This window comes from Hylaeus anthracinus, unplaced genomic scaffold (assembly GCF_026225885.1).
Source record: "Hylaeus anthracinus isolate JK02 unplaced genomic scaffold, UHH_iyHylAnth1.0_haploid 11989, whole genome shotgun sequence".
Classification (NCBI taxonomy): domain Eukaryota; kingdom Metazoa; phylum Arthropoda; class Insecta; order Hymenoptera; family Colletidae; genus Hylaeus; species Hylaeus anthracinus.
Genome location: NW_026534337.1, coordinates 2,363,081 through 2,384,211, shown reverse-complemented (window position 1 = coordinate 2,384,211; position 21,131 = coordinate 2,363,081). Strand labels below are relative to the sequence as shown.

General features: G+C 37.2%; 1 protein-coding gene across 2 annotated transcripts in view; it reads right to left on the bottom strand.

Moving 5' to 3' along the window:
- Positions 1-1,933: 1,933 nt before the first annotated feature.
- The window catches only part of LOC128887986 (uncharacterized), a 456,277-nt gene continuing 437,079 nt past the window's right edge, over positions 1,934-21,131 (bottom strand). For both annotated transcript variants that reach the window (XM_054144535.1, XM_054144536.1), the window contains 9 exons: positions 18,822-20,908; positions 17,007-17,295; positions 15,238-15,447; positions 14,404-14,718; positions 13,118-13,525; positions 12,798-13,026; positions 9,953-10,373; positions 8,901-9,423; positions 1,934-8,502 (listed from right to left, as the gene is read on the bottom strand). In XM_054144535.1, the coding sequence (XP_054000510.1) occupies positions 8,290-8,502; positions 8,901-9,423; positions 9,953-10,373; positions 12,798-13,026; positions 13,118-13,525; positions 14,404-14,718; positions 15,238-15,447; positions 17,007-17,295; positions 18,822-20,908 (4,695 nt within the window). In that variant the 3' untranslated portion in view covers positions 1,934-8,289. The remainder of the gene's footprint in view (positions 8,503-8,900; positions 9,424-9,952; positions 10,374-12,797; positions 13,027-13,117; positions 13,526-14,403; positions 14,719-15,237; positions 15,448-17,006; positions 17,296-18,821; positions 20,909-21,131) is intronic.

The window sequence follows — 21,131 nt, the reverse complement described above, 5'->3', positions numbered from 1 at the left end:
CTGTCAAGAAGCAGAACTTTTTAATACAAATAACTACTTCTTTCGATAACTATTGCACATCTTAATGTAATGCTTGAAAATTCATACGAATTAATATTAATGAATATGTAATATGATTAGTCCCATCACTAGTATATACATATAAGTTGCCTTGCTCGTCCAAATCGTCTCACCGAGCTCCAAATTTTGTTTCGCCAACGTTCACTGGTTCCTTCGATTTTCTTCCCCAATCGCAGCCCGCCGAGACGCGCCTCAATTCCGTGTAAATTCGAAGGAAGTGGATATCGGTGCGAAATGTCGGTACTTTTTAACGATTCATCAGCGACTTACGCCTATATACAATGTAGACAGCGTTCAGCCGCATAGTTGCTATTACTTTTGTTCATTTCCTATGTGAACACTGGGAATTCTCATCTGTTATTACTAATCCGCGTATCCGTGTGTCAAACTCACTTCATGGAAACACGAACACCGCCAGTAACCAGTTGAGAGATACGCGCCGCGTGGTGCGCAAGGTAGATGCGCAGGATAATCAAATATTCTATTAATCAATTAATCGAAATTACTGCCAACTATTATTACACCAACTATTAATCATTACTATTAATGCTAAACCAGATACCAAATGATATCGACTGGAATTTGAATGACAATTCGAATGAATCACTTTTGGTTTTCGTCAAATACGAAATTAAAATATAAAATGTGAAATATAATATGGAAAATTATAACTATGTTAAGGAAAGAATAAAAAAGAGAGAAATACAAACTAAGAGTGAGAATTGTGATGAAAAGACTTACATGTGGAGTACACGAAGGTTGAACGTAGATTTCTTCACGCCAAAAGCAACGACGCATCAAAAGAAATATCATTTTGTACAAATAAGATGTTTGAAATGTTGTTTTACATTGTATATACACGAATAAATTGCTACCTTACGTGCTTTATAGATGCTCTCATTGCCAATGTACTAACATGGATCAAGGAGAAGTAAATATCTAGCTTCAAAATAATTAAAAATTTGCATTTCAGTCGATTTAAGTATACTGAAGACTATTGTTACGCTCGTACCATATTTTCATGTCATAGACATATGCATATATACTCTTTACTGATTTTTGTAAGCATTGCCCGAAGTAATGCCTTGGTTAACTGCTAATGGACGCCATTTTCGAAATAAACATGTATGCAGTTGTGTTTAAGAGTTAAAATTCTATGAACTAACTGATAGAAATACTGAATGGTATTGATTAAAGTTGCTTAAAAATAAATACATCGTATAAGTTTACATCTAAAAGTAACTTTTACTCATTTTTGTCATATTAACTTCAGGCCTTTTTGAAAAAATAGGCTCATAGGATAATTCAAAGGAGATAGAAAATATTCAAGCGTATTTCACTATCGCGTAAAAATAAGAAACAACAAACTAAACCCGGTGTTCGAAATAAATAAAACTTAGATTATATATCAGTAAAGAAATAATTCATATACTTTTTATAAAGAATTAGTTATGAAATCTGATAATAATATTTAGTAATAAATAAAAAAGTTACAATAGTAACCAATCAAAAAGTGATAATAATATCTAAATAGTAAAAGTATAAACACTCAAAAATAGTTCATATATAAATGACTACTCGACTAATCTCATATCATATGAATTGACAAAATCAAATTAATCCTTCAGTGCAGAGGCATTTCAATGCCCTGTTCCTAATGCAGATTTGCAAAATGTTAAGATAATAATATGTGATTACGGAAAGATGTTCCTTTTATCTACAAATCAGAAGAAACCATGTTACAGTTCCTCTACTCATTTTGAAGAGGTAAAACCAAGAGTCAGAGCTTTCACGATACTTGCCACTCTACACTGAACCATTAAGTCGTTTTAAGTTTCATGGAATATCATGGTATTGAAATCAATCAATCGGACGAAATTAATTCTTCTATGCAAAAAACACAATACAACTTACTCGTTATGTTATAACCTATTGGGATTGTTTTATATTACATTGACTGCCACGTTTCTCATTATGATTGTCGTCTTGATTGAAATTTACAAGCAACGCCGCATCATTTAAACACAAAAGATATCCGAACTTTAGTCCTATGTTTCAAATTCCATAATATACAAATTTTTATCCGAAACATCGTTTCATGATACAAATTAAATTCTAGAATCGGCAGTCAATATAATATAGAACATAGTTGGACCCTTAATTCGAATGGATGAAATTAAGCGAAGGTAACTGTATTTGTTCAATTTATAACATAATTTACCGTCAGCAGTACAAACCATGGACTATGATGAGGTGAAAATTCTATTGCAACAAAATAATGATACCAAACATTAAAATTGGAACGAGGGTGACTTGAATCCCAAAACTGTTAAGCGATAGACTGATCAGTCTGAAGTCCTGATACAAACACGTTCGACAATTCGCAGTTCGTTACAAAAAGACAACTGTTGTTGTAGAAAAATCTACCATATGAATTGGGAAACAACATGAATGGTACAATATTAATCTAGTGTTAATCTAATTATCGACAGTTTGACAGAAATCATTATTCTTGAAACGTCGTAGTAAACATTTGCAGTTAGTCTGAATTAATACATCTCTTTTCTAACGGCAATATAACCGCGCAAAACTGTATACTTGCTGTCATAACGAAAATAATATCGTACTTTTAACTATAAAGCGATAGAATAAAATAAAAGAAAACCTCCGTTTAACAAAGATTAACGTGGGTTCAATTAAACTTCGCAATATAAGAATTCCTACTATTCACATGGGAAAATGAAGACGCAAAGTTGGACATATGTCTGCACGCTAACACTTTCGCTCGTTACTATACAAACCTAGTTACCTAATTTGGCCACCTTAAATTTCTCATATAGCGTGCGTTGTGTGAAAAAACATTGTCAAACAAATATCGCATGGTATTGAGAAAAGACTGTACAGCACAGTAATTAGTATTTTGCCGCCTTGCTTGTTTACAGAGAAACAAAAGATACCTCAACATTTTGAAAAGAGACACACAATATTCATTTTGGAATTCGAAAGAGTATCGTCAATGAAAAACATATCAAGGTATGCTGTATTGAAAATTAATAATTATTAAGATATTCTGGCAAATATTTGTAATATAAAATACATTTTATTGTATTTATATACTTCCTCCGATTTTCAAGCTTTCCTATACTTTGTATCAAAATATTCATCTGATTGAATAAATTCAATTCAATTCAATTCAATAAGTGATGGACGTCGTTCGAAATATTGCTCATTAGGATCAATGAGTTTTAGCGTTTCTACAATTAGAGCATTATATGTTCTAATGATACATCTTTACGAAACTTTGGCTATCTTTACTGCTCACAATAAACTCAACTTTTTGTATTTCACGAAGGCAAGTAGTCAAGTGATAGTAGTAGTTAACTAAAAAAGCATTGTTTATGTTAGAAATTCTATTCAATTAATGGTAGTCCCTTGAAAGTAGACATGCGTATAAAATACTAGCAGGTGGAATAAATTACCCGACGTTCATTTTTTTAGTAATTTTGGTACCGAACATTACTCATACAATGCTATGAAATTAAATATCAAATTGTTACTAAACAAAACGTTCTATATGTTATACATATATATATCGCATTATGGGTAGAACACAATAATCACGCTATGCAATGAAAATAACTATGCAAGTACAACAAAAAATTTAATATCATAACTACAATGTAATATCAATGTATATCAATCTAATCCATTGATCTTACTGTAGTATACTTGGATTATAAACTTAACGTTTGGTGATGGGCTTTGTTCTTATTTGGATAAAGTCTCGCCATTCCATCAATTGTGTCGGCCATTATATTTATTCCACTTGTGAATCATATTTCACTGAGTGTTTGATACTATCTCAAATTCCAAAGTAAAATGTTGGATATTCAATTGAAAACATTCAAGGTTACCTTGGTGTCTCGATAAAATATCAAGATAGTTAAATGATTACCGCGATATACGTCATACTTACCATCATACAATTATTGTTCAAGAAATGTTTCCACACAACAAATAGTCTGAGTGATTTTAATTGGCCAAGTAAGGTGGCTAAACCTGTGTGTTCGTTAAATTTCTATTTTACCGCGACAAGTGACATCGTTTTTATTATATACCTTCTCCAGGGGAGAAGGTTTACACGCAATGGAGAATAAATTGATCAGGACGTATAAAAAAAGATCGAGGATACCGACATTTCCTTCGATCTACCTAAGTTAAGTATTTACAAATCTACAAGCGAACGTGCCTCGTCTACGTTATCTACGATTAGGCTAATTCTCATAGTATCGAAGCGTCGAGAAAAAGTCGTCGTAAAGTCGCCGTCGAAGAAACGACAGCCTGTAAGCGTTCGTTCATCCCGAGCAGTGGTTCTCAACGAATAATCAGCGAACAATCGTTTCTTCTTCTTCGTCTTCTATGTACATACATTTCTGTTTCGAGACGTTCCGTTCGAAAGTGTGCTTCGAAACGGCTGAGAATCACTGGGCTCGAGGAACCAGCGGGATCGATTCCTCGATCGTAATCTTTTTTTTTTTTTGTTCCTTTTCTGAATTTTCTTTATCCTTAATGGAAAAATACTATGCAATATACAGATTGCACTCGCCGCCCCCGATCGAATCGACTGATCGCCTCAACCCGATCGGACGACGAGGCTCGACCCCACCGTTGTGCCGTCGATATAACAGTAAATGTACAATCAGAAATAGAAATCGTAACCTATGGGAACTGGTGGCTGTGTCTAAGACACGCGACGCACACTTACAGGCCCTATTTACACGCGAGGGATCGCACGCGTCACGATGAATGGTACTGCGAGAAGCTGCAAATGTTGAACTCGAGTGATTTCCTCGCCATGTTCAAAGAAAGTTGTTCGTGTCCATAAAATGCGTTTTAGTAATGGTAATGCTATACAAAATATCGATTAACATGTTAACATGTTATGTGCATTCAACCCTATAATATATGTACCCTCTATGTCTATTGAAGAAATTTGTCTAAATTTAATGATAGGTGTAATGTTTCCAAATAAATGTTTCATTAGAAATATATACATGAGTAAACTGTACACATTTGTATATTTATAATGAACAATTTATTTGGAAACATCAAACCTATCATCCAATCTAAACAATTTTCTTCTGTAGATATCGGGGATCCGAATTCTTATGTCACTGACTGCATATTTAATTGTATATACAAAATCATCGTATTGTTCTTATACGATATATCATGACTCTTAAAAAAAGTTCTACCAATTTGTCGAGAGACTTTTAGCAACAAGGCATACATTATTCAAAAATGTACATTTCAATATGAAAAGTTTATTTAACATTGTAATGTATAAAAACAGAATAATACGAAAATTAATTAACATATTGTATTGTATGTAAACGATACCAAATGTCTCACAAGAAATGAACTCACGTAACGTCATGAAGAGATTGAAAGCAATTATTTTGTTAAAGTTAAACGTAAAATAACAGCGCACCATCAGAGGGTATTTTACCAAAATTTGCATAACAGTCAACGCGCAACACTAAACTAATCTATTCGAAAAATTCTTACCATCGAATTGGAATTCCATTCAAAGGCAACCTTTGCAGCTCTCCAATAATACTCTTCATGTACATCGTACATCCGCCAACGCGAATGCTGCCGAAATCGCGCGGCAATTATTGTATCTGCAGTTTGTACTAATATCAATGCCTCGTTTCGCTACGAGCAGCCATTCCAGTTAAGGGGGCAGTCAAGTGCTTTTAGATCTGACCGCGCGATAAAGAAACTTGTGTAAATAATAATAATCTCTTCGTCTCCTTCGATTCGGAACAATCATTCGTATCAATCACACGCTATCGAGGTAGAATTTCTTTTTGCTATCGAGCTTTCAATGAATAAGACTAGCAATTAAAACGTTGTTCGAAAAAAAAAAAATATCTCGTCAAACAACGACAAAATAGCTACACCTGTAATAAATTTTATTTCGATTCGGATACTTCTCCTGATAGGAAAAGATAATAAAGGAAAGATTTTCAATTCAAAGTAGCGGAGACCGCCCCCCTAACCGCCGTCCGCGCGAAATGGCAAGAAGACAGACATCAGGGTGAGAGAAACGAAGTGTCTTTCGCGCGAGTAGCTTGAGTCGCGAATAGAGCATCGGTGAAACCTCGAATCGGCGACGAAATGATTGATAGTGCATGATTACATTCATCTTCTCTTCGTTCCTCGAAGAGCAAAGCTCCAAGTGACCAAGGTAAACATCCAAATTCGCGAGCACGAAGGTAATCAACCCTCTCTGCTCTTCTCGCCGACCAACGAATGCTGGGAAGAAGTATAAAAATGACCCGATAGAAAATGCCTTAATCCTAACAAGTTTTGCACGTATTCGCTCGGCGGGTTTGGTAAAACCAACGCGCAAATGCGTAAAACTTCCCCTACTAAAGACGACCTAAATACCTGCGCGTAACCCTGCGAAAAAGTTGCATGTAGCACCTTATCTCGTATCACTAACGAGCGTCGGATCCACCGAATCTCTCATCGCATCGTCGAGAAATAAAATTCCCACTAGCGTCCACCCCTACTCCAAAGTTGAGCGCTGATTATTTTTCCAATAATCACTCGCGATTGTCGGATTAATGGGTAATCGTAAACTACATATGTAATCTGTAATTATAAATCGATGATTTGTAATCTTACAGAGCTAATTGTATCTGATTATCCAAGAATTCAATTTTGCCCAACACTGCCCTGACGCGATCACCGGATCGTACGGGGACAACAAAGACGATAGAGAAGTAGTGGACGCGAGAAGGCGGTTCTTAATCTAAGTACATACATTGTATTCCGTGCACACGTCGAACGCGAGATTATTCAAAAAGGATTTTTATCGGAAAATTAGAGGCTTCCTATTGAAGCCTCGATGTCTCCTTTCCACTCTGCGCAGATTGCTCGATCGCGCTATACGGGTTCGCACGAAATCTCTTCTTCGCGGTTAGACAATAATATCAACACCGGTCTAACGATTAATTGATAATCAGAGCCGTGTCTTACACTGGGATACGCACTTAACATTTATGTACAACGCACGTATAGTATTTCTATATACAGTCGATAAAACGTTTGATCGAAGAGTCTTCGTAGCTTCATCCGCATCTTCGTAATGCCACTCGGTATACTTATTGCATCTCTCCTGTACATACGTAATATATATTTATATCCATTTGTTCTGTAACTATTTGCCATCCTCATCCGAGAGCTGCGCCTCGACTTTGTTTCGCAAGGCACAAGCCTCCCCCGTATTCGATTCATCTCGCTGCGCGAAACGTGGAAGTCTCTCGCTCTCGAAACACTGATTGTGTTCCGTAGCGTGTCGAACAATCGGTCCCATTGCCGGTGTATCGTTTAAATCTATCACAATACCGTAATAATCACGTATTTTTCTCGAACGGTAAAACAATACGTCATTGCACGAGTTTTGAGTGAGACGTCTGAAACCTTGCGGCGCACTTTCGCGAATCTCAGTAGGTATTTTGATTACAACAGCGAAGAAAGACAGTCTCGATGGTTAGCATCCGCGAAATCCATCGTCCGACGAATAGTTACGGCGCCAAAATAAACATAGTGCACCTCATTGAAACTCCGATGGTGAAGAAAGACGCGAGATACTGGTCGCAAAACTGTAAATCAACAATCACTTTTGATTATGTACACAACACGTACGTAGGTATCGGACCGATAACCTTAAATCCTGATCCACGTACGCCGTCTTCGGTTAACTCGGTAAGTAAAAATTAACGCTCGTAACAATATAACCATAGAAAAAAATTTGATCGATGTCGACGTAAACAATGTGTCTCCTACACTGTAATAATAAATAATGCTCGAGGCTCGCGATGTCACCCAACGACCTCTCCAACACCCAGCGTGTGCGATAATGATCGCGACAGTGTATCGGTTTGTCATAACGTTGGATTTTACCCCACGTTTCTTCAAAGTCTTCCAATGTCTCTGTGGTACGAACTTGGTCTCGTTCGTCCACGTAACGCGTTCCACGCACGAAATCATCCAGTGATCTCGATTCGGCTCGATCTCGAGCCTCACACGCTGCAAACGACACAGTCGAGCACGGCGCCGACCGTGACGGTCACGGCGATTCATTTATTTCGCAATATTTTTGGCTGACGACAATTAAGTAACACCCGTTAACTTAATCGTCAGCTTTAGCTGTTCTCAAACAACCCCCGGTTGCATAGTCAATAGATAAGTGGTGGGGTCGTAGTAGCCTGCCAAATAGTAAATGTCGTTGTTGTCGTAGATCGTCAGATACCTGTGCGGTTCTTTGCCTAGTTTGTCCGTGTATTCCGGAAGTGGTAGCACCTCGCACTTGTGAGAGATTGTTTGGACGTCATTTTCGTCCATGTGAGGAGACTCGAAGAGAGCACCCTAAACAATTCCAGAAATATTTTCCATTAGTACTTCCAGAAGACAGTAGATGGAATCGAGCGAACATTTATGCTAAAGTATCGGATGCTAGTTGCGAGACGTGGTAGGGATCAGACATGAGCATTTTTAAAATGGTATTATTTGAAATATTATGTCAAATAGCATATTATTTTACTTTATAATTACTTAAAATAATTCTGTAATTTTTTCTAAAATTATACGAGGTGAAATCACAAGTGAAATCACACTTTCTAGTCATACATTGATAAAGAATTCTTTGTTTCTTTCAATCAATTATATAAATCCTTAAAGTTTGCATCTACAATCTTATACCTACAACTTCACAACAAATCTTGTAAAATCCTAATTTATTATTGGACAATTAATCGCACTCTTACCGGATATTTCAGATTTGCCGGGCATCCTACTGTCTCCTCAGGATGATAGAACCATTTGACTTTCACGATCATGTTGGAACTCGAAGTTTCCCACATGGATTCAATGCGACCAATATAAGGTCTGTCTGGTCTGCCAGTCGACAGAAAAACGGCACTATCGCCAATCTGAATTGTTTCACTGCCGCGCTGTATCGCCTTGAAGAATTGCTTCTTGGCCCTTCCTTTAGCACCCGGCCGTCTATAACCTTTGCCTGCCCATCCCCACAGCTGTCTAGCCGGCAAAAACGCGGCCATTTTACTTCGACTTTCCACTGACTCCTGTCGTTCACGCATCTTTGACTTCTTGTCCGCTTTCTTCGGCTTCTCTTGCTTCTGCTCGCGAACGGGCTCTACGATCGGTTCTGGAATGACTTCTTCCTCTACTACTGTTTCTTCTTCGACTTCTACTTCGGGCTCTGCTGTAGTTACTGGTTCCTTGACCATCTCTTCCTCGCTCTTCTGACCGCAACAGCTATCCCCACTACTAAAAAATATTTAAAAACATTCGAGTTATAATTCTCGTTTATCAAATTCAAAAAGAAACGAGTTGTAGAATAAGCGATAGACGTTATATCGTTTAAATTGGTAGAACCATGTTTACACGTAACATTTATATAAAGTTACCTACAAGTTTGTATTAAATAGGCTTATGAAATAATCTAATATTTTATTCGTAAAAATAAATACAAGTTTTCAATTTACCCTTGTAACCAATTATAAACAACACTTAATCTTTGAATTAGAAAAAATGATGTTCTTTCTTTTTAATGAATATTACAGGACAGTTTTAAATATTTTCGAAGAGGCATTTAAACATACGCGTTTTGTCCTTTTTAGTGCTTCAAGTCGAACAATATATTTTTAATAATTAACTGTTCCAAAAATTGTTCATTATTAAATTGTTCAATATAAGTACAGTATCAGGTAGGTTTGTATTTTACCGCCTAGAATCTCTTCCTGGTTGTACCATGATCACTAACTCGCGACATATGATACAAGTTAAAGGAGCAAACCTTATATGACTTCCTTCGCTGTGGCTGCTGTGATGGCTGTGCTTGTGCTTATGCTTTCGATGTTTCCTGTGCTTGTGCTTCCTGTGTTCTTCGCAACACTTGTGCTTCCTGTGCTTCTTCTTTCCCTCTTGGGCCTCCTGCAGTCTCTTTAGTTTGTCTCTTCTCCTCTTCTTCATGCGTTTCCTCTCACGGTACTCTTCTAGATCCTTGGCATCCATGTCATCGGACTTGTATCGTTCCAGCGACTGTCCATCAGACGACGAAACGTAACAACACGTCGTGGAGGTAACAGCGGGAATCGCATTGTTCGCATTTAACGAAGTGGACGGTTGATTGTTGCTGGACGAGCGTTTATCTTCTGTAGATACCGACGTTTGCCTTCGACGCTTGCCCAGTGACAATAGGGGATTTGGATCGTATTCTGTAATCGAAAGGAAAACTAAGTATGCACGAATCTGGACAAATTGTGCAGGATATTAAAGTTTTTGAATATTTAATTTAGCCCTAATATTGCGAGACATACAGTAACTCCCGCTTTTAGGTGACTTTTATATCGAGTTCAAGTGATAGAATCGTCCCGTTTGATATGTAACAACTTGCCTATTGATAGCGATAATATAATATGTAATTATTCGTTCTTTAATGAAAATTATAATTTTTGTATTTCTTATTATATCTTCGTGAGAGCATTAGTAATGGATTCGTGACGTTTTTTCAATGAAAATGAGCCCAAACGCGACCTTCTTTGAATTATTTTTTATTAAAAATAAATGGAAGTTCCTTACAAATAATTCAAATAGCATATAATTAAAACTGGTCCAAATAAGTTTGTACTTTAACTCAATTTCATCCAGGCAACTTCACCAGTCCATCGATAATAGGAGCATTTACTTATTTTGCTATCGAGTTATCTTTCTTGCTTTTTTCGTAATAAATTGTACTTACTGTACTGTGTGATAACTATAATAAACATAATATAGTTATCAAAAGTGCTTCTTTCGCACCATGTTCTAATATGGGGCGGCAATGTGATAGTTTGCACGAAGCCGACGACCCTGGACATAGGTGACATTTTTTACTTTAACAGCGCAGAATGTTACAGCAAACAGATTCAATAAAAACTACTTTAAAGATATAAGAAAGTAACGTCTAATAATGGAACAGAAGTGTTCAACTACACCTACTACAGCTATTAAAGATAATTGGAACTGGTAGATCTAGTGTAGAGACAAGCAGAACTCTTCCTGTGCACTATAGATACACCATACATAGGAATATAAGAATAGCTAAATAGTTAAAACAGTCCACGAGTGATGTTCTGTAAGCGGCTGGATTCGTTTTTACACGTCGTTATTATGATAATAAAGTCAGAGTAAAAGAAGTTCAAGTTAGGTATCATTGGCGTAGGGGAATTTAATATTTTCTAGAAATGTAGTTAAGCTTTTGTCTAGAATTTACGTGTAACTAAATTCTTAGAGAAACGTTCAACTTATGTTTAAATTAAAAACATTTTCACCATAGATATTTTGTTATCTATGATTACGATCTACTAGGAATCAATATATTTAAGTACAAAAGAGCAACCTCAGATCTAATATTCCTACTTAGAATTTTAAACGGCAAAATTACTCGGTGACCAACAATGTCCGAAACTAGCTCATAATGACTCTAACAGAATCTGCAATCTTCAAATAATAAACAGCCGTAGTCAAAGCGAGGACCTTTCATTGAGTTCGTTTAAAAACTGCATTAACAAATCTTTAGGTCTGAATCATGGCTGTAAACAGTAATTGTTATAAATTCTGTATACACTGCCTGCCATAAACATTAAGACACTTATCCTGCGTGGATTGAATGTAAAAAAAAGTCATTTTACATTTTTTCTATGTGATCGAAGTTCGGTGATTGTGCTAATCAATGCATAATTTTCAGTTTATTACGATCTTCTAATTTATCTAAATAGTCTTTGCAAATTCTTGACGCGTGCTTCGGATGATCGTTGTCATGTATAAATACCACTCGAAACGAAACTAAACTATAACGAACGAGTCCAAGTGTTTGAACACCCAGATAGCACAGGGACGTCTTATGTACGTCCAAACGTCCTCTGAACGTCCTGTGAACGTCCCTGGAACGTCCCAGTTACATCGCAGGACGTCCCTGGGACGTTATTAAATAATGATTGTATACCCAGATACCACAGGAACAGGAACGTCTTATGTACGTCCATGGAACGTTCGGTGCTGGACATTCCCAGAACGTTTTCTGTACGTTCTCTGTACGTCCATGAGACGTCCGGTGCTATCTGGGCATTCACTTCAACGCTACTAAATGTAATATGACACATGGAAACAGAACCTGACATACACAAAAATTCACACTGAAACATAAAAAGTATCTAATACGTGAAGACTCTCACAACTCAACGTAAACAAACGTTTAGTAACAACGTGACACACCATTTTAATAAATAAAGTGCAATAAAGTTATAAATTAACTACATATATAATAAATATTTATATTTGAGCATATATTCCATTTAAATCCAAAAATGAAAGTAATTAAAAATGATATTCTGTGATGAATATCACATTTTGTACAAATGCAGCAGGTGTTCTAATACTTATGGCCGGCAGTGGACGTGCTAATATTGTCATAATGCAAGTTTCTTTCCGTTTATAAACGAAATAAATAAATCAGTGCACACGATGTACGTATAAAATGAATAGGTAGCGTAAAGAATGGATACTGAGAAAGAGAGAGTCCCTTAATGGCAAGTGTAGCAAACATTCCCGCAATAATCTCGTGCGATAAAAAAAAGTCTAATATAAACAAAAGAACTTACCAACGACAGGATAATCAGGCTGCAGCAACCTGATATCATCCAAAGCGATTCTTCCACTGTCACCATCGTCGAACTCCACGCTAACGAACTTCTCGTCAAGCTCGGGGTCAGGTTCGGTGGGTTCCACGGATGTGCCTGGGTATAAGCACCGATATTGCTGGCTCCAGTAGGCGCAGAGTCTCGTACCGGGTGGTAACTCTTTCGTCGAACTAGGACAGACCTCCACGATCTAGGAAAACGAAGCGTTATTTCATGAAAATTTACGTTCAAACAAAAACGTCAAGCGAAACAAAACACCAAATGAATCACTGTTAATTTACCGCGTCTCGTAGAATCTCCTCTCTGGAATGGATGTGGGGTCTGTTGCCTCGTTCGCCGTCCAACGTGATCGCATAAACGTCAGGTGCTTGGACAGCGCTGAGTCTTCCGGCGTAAAACAGACCACCCATCGCCGTGAGAACTCTCAGCTGATCAATGTCCAAGTGCGCCGATGTCAGTTTGCATTTGTTGACGATCTCCGTCTTCTCGGCTTTGGCTGCTTTGGCGCATTCCTTGCACTCTTTGCACTCAAGCGACTTCCTGCGTTTCGCTTCTTTCTTCTCGCGATCAGTAGATTTGCGTCGCGAAGGCGACGACGAACTGGACTTCCGTTTCTTCTTCTTCGACTTCTCGTGTCTGCTCTTCTCGGACTCTGTCTCGATTGGCTCTGGCAACTCCGCTGGGATTTCCTGAAACATTATCACGTTGTTTTAGGACGAAACGATTCCCGATGAAACATGTTGCATAAACACCAAAATAATTTGTCTTTGTTTTCATTTTTTGTATATAAACACATATACAGTTCCTCGATTCAGGGATTTTCATTAAAAAAGTAAAAAAATTAATTTTGAAGGCAAAGTGTTAAAGAAAATAAATTTAAAAATAGGATTCATGAATTTTGATAAGATCACAAAAATAAGTACTATAATAAATGTTTCCGATTGTCTTGAAAAACAAATTTTAGTCTTGTAAAAATAATCACAATTAGTAAGCAGTCATCGTGTTAAATGTCTGTTATCCATTATATTGAAAAAAGCTCATTGTTTTTATTACCTTAGACACACGATTCTGATATTACTTTAGCAGAGTGCATTAAAGCACGAGCAATTAATTTCTTAGCATGACCAATTGAATAAGATAAAAAATTCTACACATTTCAGGTATTGTTCATCTTAATAGAACGGTTTGAAATATAAAAAAGTAGGACATCAGCTTTCAGTCTTTATTATACGTTCATTGGTGTTATATCTCTGATGGATGTTAATAAGACCTAATTTATTATGTCCAATCAATCTTATAAGAGATTTAATTTTTATACATATATCATACAATAAATTGCGTTCTTTTAAAAGCTTAATCATTCGATATTCAATTACATGTTTGTGTTACAATTCTCTCCCTCTGTGTTTCCTTCAAAGTTTAATGTTGTAAAAAGCTACAAGTAAGCTACAAGTTTCTTTTGTTCGCAGTATTTGAAATAACCACATACTTGTGATCCATAACGTTATATTTTACCGAGTTTATAAAAACGACTGAAAACTGATAATTTATTTTTTATTTGTGTTACCTCCACTGGTTCCTGCACAGTAGACTCTGGCAATACGTTCTCCACAGCACTAGAAGACTCATCATCCTCCCAAGTCTTCACCTTTACTTCTGCTTTTAGTTTCGGTTTCAACTTGCTCTGTTTCTCCAACTTCACTTCTTGACTCAATTTCGCTTTCTCCGCAATGATCGAGCTGATCACAGTCTTACTGTGCAAGGGCGTCTGTTTCGCAGGCTTCGGTTTCGATTTTCCTGATTTATGACCCTTGGAAGAGGATTTTAGCGAAGATAATCCAGTTTTGAAGGGTAGCGGCGTATATCCAGTTTTACCCACGTACTGTGGAAGAAAATTACGATTTTATTGTAAAGAGTCTTGTACATTCACTGTCGTCTAACGAGGGGCATCAGACGTTAATTTTAACGAAACTTTACATACATATGAAACATTACTACACATTAACAATGTATTTTTATTCATCTTCATAAACATTGTAAAATATTAAGAATGTACTAAAATAAACGTGGTGCCTGGTTACTTAAACATTTTAAACATTAATGGTAATAGACAAAACCTGTTGGCTACAGTAGCATCAGCGACGAATTGATGAAATCGCCAAACAATCAAATTATTTGCATATTTAACATTTAAAATGTATAAAATGTTTTATCTCATAAAGACAAAAAAATTGTGTCTATAACTTCAAAGGTATGTTTTGTCACTCTAAATATGAATTTTGACATATAAAAAGACATATCTACGTGTCTAATATTTTTTAATGCTCTGTCTGTGTAGAAAATTCCATAAAAATCAGTGTGCACACAGTTGGGTAACATGCCTTGAAGTTCGATTACTCACCTTTGCCTGAAGATGTCGGTTTTTCGATGACAAAAGGTATCCTACTAGAGAACTTTTGCTTTTTGGCTTTTTCGCGACTATCGTCTCTGTTAGATGTCTGACACTTCCTGATGTACACATCAGCTTCCTGGGCCGACCGACCTTCCTTTTCTTTGAAGCTGAACTGGAACTCGCAACCGTCGGCGCTGGTGATGACGTATCGTATCCCATCTGTTTAAATTTGGACAAAATGTGTAGAATCCACACTTGAAATTTGTTTAATTTGATGGTATAAATCGCTTTATAAAAGAAACGTAATCCTTAATTAAAATACTATCAGTGATGTTTTAACAGTGTAACAACCCGATTCTAATGTTAAATCGTATTTCTCACTAAATGTATTTTAGCAAATGTTTCGTAAAAAGGAGTTTCGTCAAACATATATTTAATATCTTATTTTATTTCATTAAGATATTTCTTTAAGATCTCGTTATATAACAATGTCACAGTACACTTCTTTAATGTATAAAGTTTTCCAGAAGAGGTTTTAGGATCTTGTTCTTTACTAACAAAATACATCTGTCAGGATAGTCATGGTGGAAACTTAAACATCATCTGCATGTTTTATTGCTATTAACTTATAATAAAAATAAAATTATAATCACAATATCAACAATATTCCAGTGAATTTGTGTTTTATTAAAAAACAAAATCATAAAGTCCTTATGTATCGTATAACATAAAATGATTTGTTCAACATTTTTATAACACGCAAAAGGACATCAATTCAAAGTTGTACTTTTGTTATTTCTTATAACTATAGAATATAATTTATCATTTAAAAAGGTAAGGGAAATAATAGACCCGGGAAATTCCCAATCAAAGACAGCCAAGCTGAACGTAATAACTTTTCAAAAGCTTAGTAATCAAACAGTTATTGATATTGGAAAATATCAGATTTAAATTCCAATAATCGATTTGAATGCCATCAACTAATATGTCATCAATTAATATTTCATTGCATGGCTTTTCTGATTACCTCACTCCACTTGCAAGCTGGCCTTTCAATTGATTTTATTTGTCACGAAATTTTTTCCTGTTAGAACATCTAGTTTGTTTAAAAGCATGTCGAGTTCGAGTTTAACTTCGACAAGTGGGGAGGAGTTTTAATTATCGTTACGCAGCTTTATAACAACCATTCGCTTCCAATTTTTGTGTTACGTTAAAAAAGAAAACTACCTGGCATTGTTGTACTTTATTTAGAATTATTTTACACAATTATTAAGCACGTCTACTTGTCTATATTTCGATTAATTTCAATGAATCCGAATGTTAAGGTAATTCTTGATCAGTAATTTGTCATTAAAACAAACAGATCTAAAAATATTATTGAATAAGGAGCTCTGAGTCCATCGTCCCAAATTTATTTATTTCACATTTGCGTCCTACATTTCGGACACTGCTAAGAATCGTATATCAATGAAGATCATATTACAAATATAAAATCAAGTACAAGAAATAAGAAAAAAGGGATAACAAAATGTTCACTTTAGAGCGTGTTTTATTTCTAAATTTCGTCCACATATGATCTTGATTCATGAAAAATACAAACTTAAGTGATTTAAGACTCCCTATCAATAAAATCTACATACATACATGTATATGAAATATTTCGTCCTTCTGAAAGAAACTCATCTTCCTTCGTTTACTCAGAATTACTGAGGTTTCTTTATCGCAGACTGTGAAGTGAACGTAATAGAGAAATTGAACGATTCAGAAATTGAACTCACCCTTCCTGTGCTTTTCTCATCGTCGTCTTGCGGTGCTTTACTCGAGGGTAGAACGGTGATAGGCGAGGCGACTGGTGGAACGGGGATAGGAATGCTCGGTATACTGTCCAACAGTTTAATGTGACTTCTTGGCTCACCCAGTTTCACCAAGTTCACGTTACACCTCGGCATAGCAAGAACATTGGGAGTCAACGGTGGTGGAGATCCATTGAGCGAGCGTGACGGAGATTTATGCGGTGAAGGCATTCGCTCTAACGCTGATGGCGACGCCAAAGGTCCATGATCAGAACTGTGAACATTTACCATAAAACGTTAATCTTCCTTACCAATTTCTTAACTATTCAACATGTACTAGAATACAGTTTATTGCGATTGGACCTAACAATGACTTCCAAAGTGATACGCTCTCGAGGTCATTTGTGATTTCTGCAAATTAAAACTTTATAATAAAAAGAGAAACCTTCTTCAGTCTGATACAAAGGATTGCCTTTACTAGATGAGCTAAAAATACCTGTTTTTACGTCAACCTTTTGAGTGATTACAACATGGTTTTATTACATCGTGAATGGCATTCTAATATGCTTGGACAATCTATGCTCGACCTTAATAAACCTTCGAAACGAAGAGATATAGTAATATCAATTACACTCTACACCTAAGGAATATATATATTTTCAAGGAATATATTTTTAAGGAATATCTCTTTTCTATATTCGAGTTTAGTTCCAACAAAGTCGGTGGATGTGATAAATAAGTATCTGCAATTTCGTGAAGTTACTACAGTGACTGTCATCACTAGTGTACGCTGTATAAACAGTCTTGCATAACAACTTCTCACTGAATATAGCCTCTATCGAAAAATTGATCTGTTACTGGCAATGACTGTTCACTAACATATCCATTATTTAATAGTAATTTAACGTAAATTTTTCCAAAAAAATCGTACTCAAGGAACTAAATTTGTAATATCATCAATTTTGTATTTAACTGTAAAAGTGTTCTGAAATCGTATCGTAACTCCAATATAATGTACTTTATAAAAGCTGAATTATTTACTTGAGTAAGCCTAAAGATCTCCGTTGCCTACGAATATCTACAAAAATTGTTCAGGATCAAATTAAACTACATATTTGAAGGTGCACATATTACGATAGAAAGAAAATATTTCCAAACGTCAAGGGTTTCAACATTTCGAAGTCGTCAATGTTTTTTTTAAATAAAAGTACATAATATTCTATATAATCTCTAGTAATGTTACAATCATCTATCCTCCAAATGTGTATTTATTTTTAATAAACCTGATTTGAGGATAGTAGAGGCTCAAAGTAATGACTAGACTGCGAATGTCAATTTGCGAATACAAATACATATTTTCACAAGTACAGAAAAAGAATTGAATGAAACTTGAATGAAAGTACATATGTCTTATCTTCTAAACGGCACAACATGTATATTATTGTTGATATTTTCTATATTTTTGCATTTCTACATATTCTCATGGATTTGATCATATTTCCATTTGTCATAAATGCATAAACATTCACAGTCAAGTAATGAACCTTCTGTATTAACACAGAACTAGAGGCATCTTGATCTTCAAAGAACGACCTCACAAACAATTATTTTTCTGTCGCTATGTTCGATCCTTCGAATAGCCTAACTTTGCCCTGAACAATTTTTTAAGTGCTCCCAGTTAAATGGTGAGCCCGCATATTGTACTAAAGTATGGTAATTATAAAACTCTTGAACGAGAGCCCTCCTTAGACTCTCGAGTAGCGAAAGAATTGAAAACAAAGTCTCATATGAAAAATTCACCTGGAAGAATGGCTCTTCTTTCGCGGTCTGCCAGGACTCTTCTTCTCATCTTTCTTCGGAGTTAGCTTAGACAACTCTTTCTGTTTCTCTCTGTACTGCCTCTGAATGTCAGCCAACCTGACCCTCATATCCAGCTCCATGGCATCCATGTTCGGCCAATCGGCGTCGTTGTCCATGTGACCCTTTCGGGCGATGAACTTTTTCGCGTCCAGTTTCGCTTGCAAGTTCCTGTAATCGTGGCAATCGCGCTGCTCTCCCGCGGAGAGTCTCCTCTTCACGTCTCTGACACCTTCTTGCATCATCGCCTCCGCATACGCTTTTTGACTGTACACCTTCAAATCAGAGTCCGACAAATTGCCTTCCATAGTTCTCTCGTAGTAAGCACCATTCATCTGATACTCGTTAAAATGGCGATCGTAATGCTCGAAATCATCGATTCTTTCATAATCTGAATCTATGCACGGTCTATTTCCACCAGCGGGATCGTCCTTCAGCGGTGGATCATCCTCGTCGTTTACGTTGACACCGTTTCTTTCAGAAAAATCGATGCTTCTTCTTGTTGCCTCCTTTACCCCTATTACTATATTGTTCGCTTGCAACCTCGCCTCGTATTGCTTGCTCGTATCGCTTTCTTCATCGTAATGCAATGCGTCACACTTGAACTCTTCATCCTCGCATTTGTTGCCGCTCTTGAATCTCTTCGAGCTGTCATAGTTCTCGTCCTCCGACTGGACGAACTTCCTCTTGTCCAACGTTTTCCCTTCCTTCTCCGGATGACTCGATCTACCCAAGTTCAGCAACAATCTACCAGCGTGCGATATCTCTTCAGAGCTGTCAAGGTTCAGCTTCCTCGGCACTTTATCGACCACCTCCTCCATAAACCTTTGTTCCGCAAGAGCGCATAACAACCCCAACGGACTGTCCACGCTGTTGTTGTTGTTGCTCTCCCCTGGCGGAGAAATCAGCTTAGTTCTAATAGGTGATTTCTCAAGATCGGCTGCTGTGGCGGCGACCTGGGCGTCCGGTTTCAGCTGCTCCAGTTGTTCGATACTATTCGACAATAGCTCCAACCCGCTTATGTCAACCGTAGGCCTCTGTTTGGAACTGATCGCAGCCCTCGATTTTGAATTTTGATTGTCTGACGACGAGGCAAACGTCTCGTCTGAAACTTCCATTCTACGGTGTTTCTTCGGGGTGACCGCGTCGCTGTCAAAACAGTTCGCCTCTCTCGTCTCGTACACGGCAGACGACGAAGTCTTTTCCTTCTTCACGAGCAACTCTTCGTTATCGACCGCCTTGATATTGTTGTTATTGCTCCTGGTGTCGTTATTGTTATCGTTCAGGAAGTACTCACTGGGCAAAGCGTGTTTCTTCGCGAGAGAATTAGACGGATCGTTCTCTTTCGTTGCCGTATACCTGGGGAGATCCTGAGAGTTATACGCGGATCTCGTTGTCTCCGTCGAGGAAACCTCAGGTTCTCTTGGAATTTCACGGTGCTCCATAAACTGAGCAATCTCGCAGGACCTCAGTATGTGTTTCTTCAAGCCGTTCTCCAATTTTCTCGGCATCGTCTCGGAGTGTCTCCTCGAACGCAGACCATCCACGCTCTTGTCCTTTGTGTCCTCGACTTTCTGAGGTATCGCTTCCTGCATAGCTGCGGCCGCATTTTTCTTCAATTTCTCCACCACATTCTCGATCCCAGGGTGAGACTTTTCCACCGAGTGCCTCTTCATCCACTCCTGGCACTTTGGCTTCTCCGTCGTCGAGGTGGCTTCGCATCTGTACGAGTAATCCTCGTACGCAGTTTCCTCGGCCTCTTGTTTTATCACTATTCTCTCGACCTCTTCGTCGTCGCAGTCAATGTTCGGCATGTCGAATGACTTCACGATGATCTGAGGACGATGAGTGAGCGGTTTGTACGTCAGCAAATGGTCATCGTGGTTCTCACACCTAGAAGTAACTGGTATCTTCGATTCGCTAGGCTCTTCTTGCCTCTGCGTTTCGATATTGAGCGATTCCGTTGGCGCGGAACTCGCGTGTCTGTGTACTTCTGCGGTTCTTGCGTCTCCGATTTTAGCTAAATCAGCCTGAAAAACGATAAACATAACGACCAGCGTCTAGAATTAGACGGAAATTGAAATATCGAATAAGTTCCTAAGTAGACATAAGAGTATTGGACAGTGTGAGCTGATTGATTATCGTAAATGTATTTAAATTAGGAATTATGCAGGTATTGTAGGCTGGAAAAAGAGCCTACGTGTAAATTCAAAACCGTTTTGTTCGATGACCTATTGGCATTAGTAGACTGCG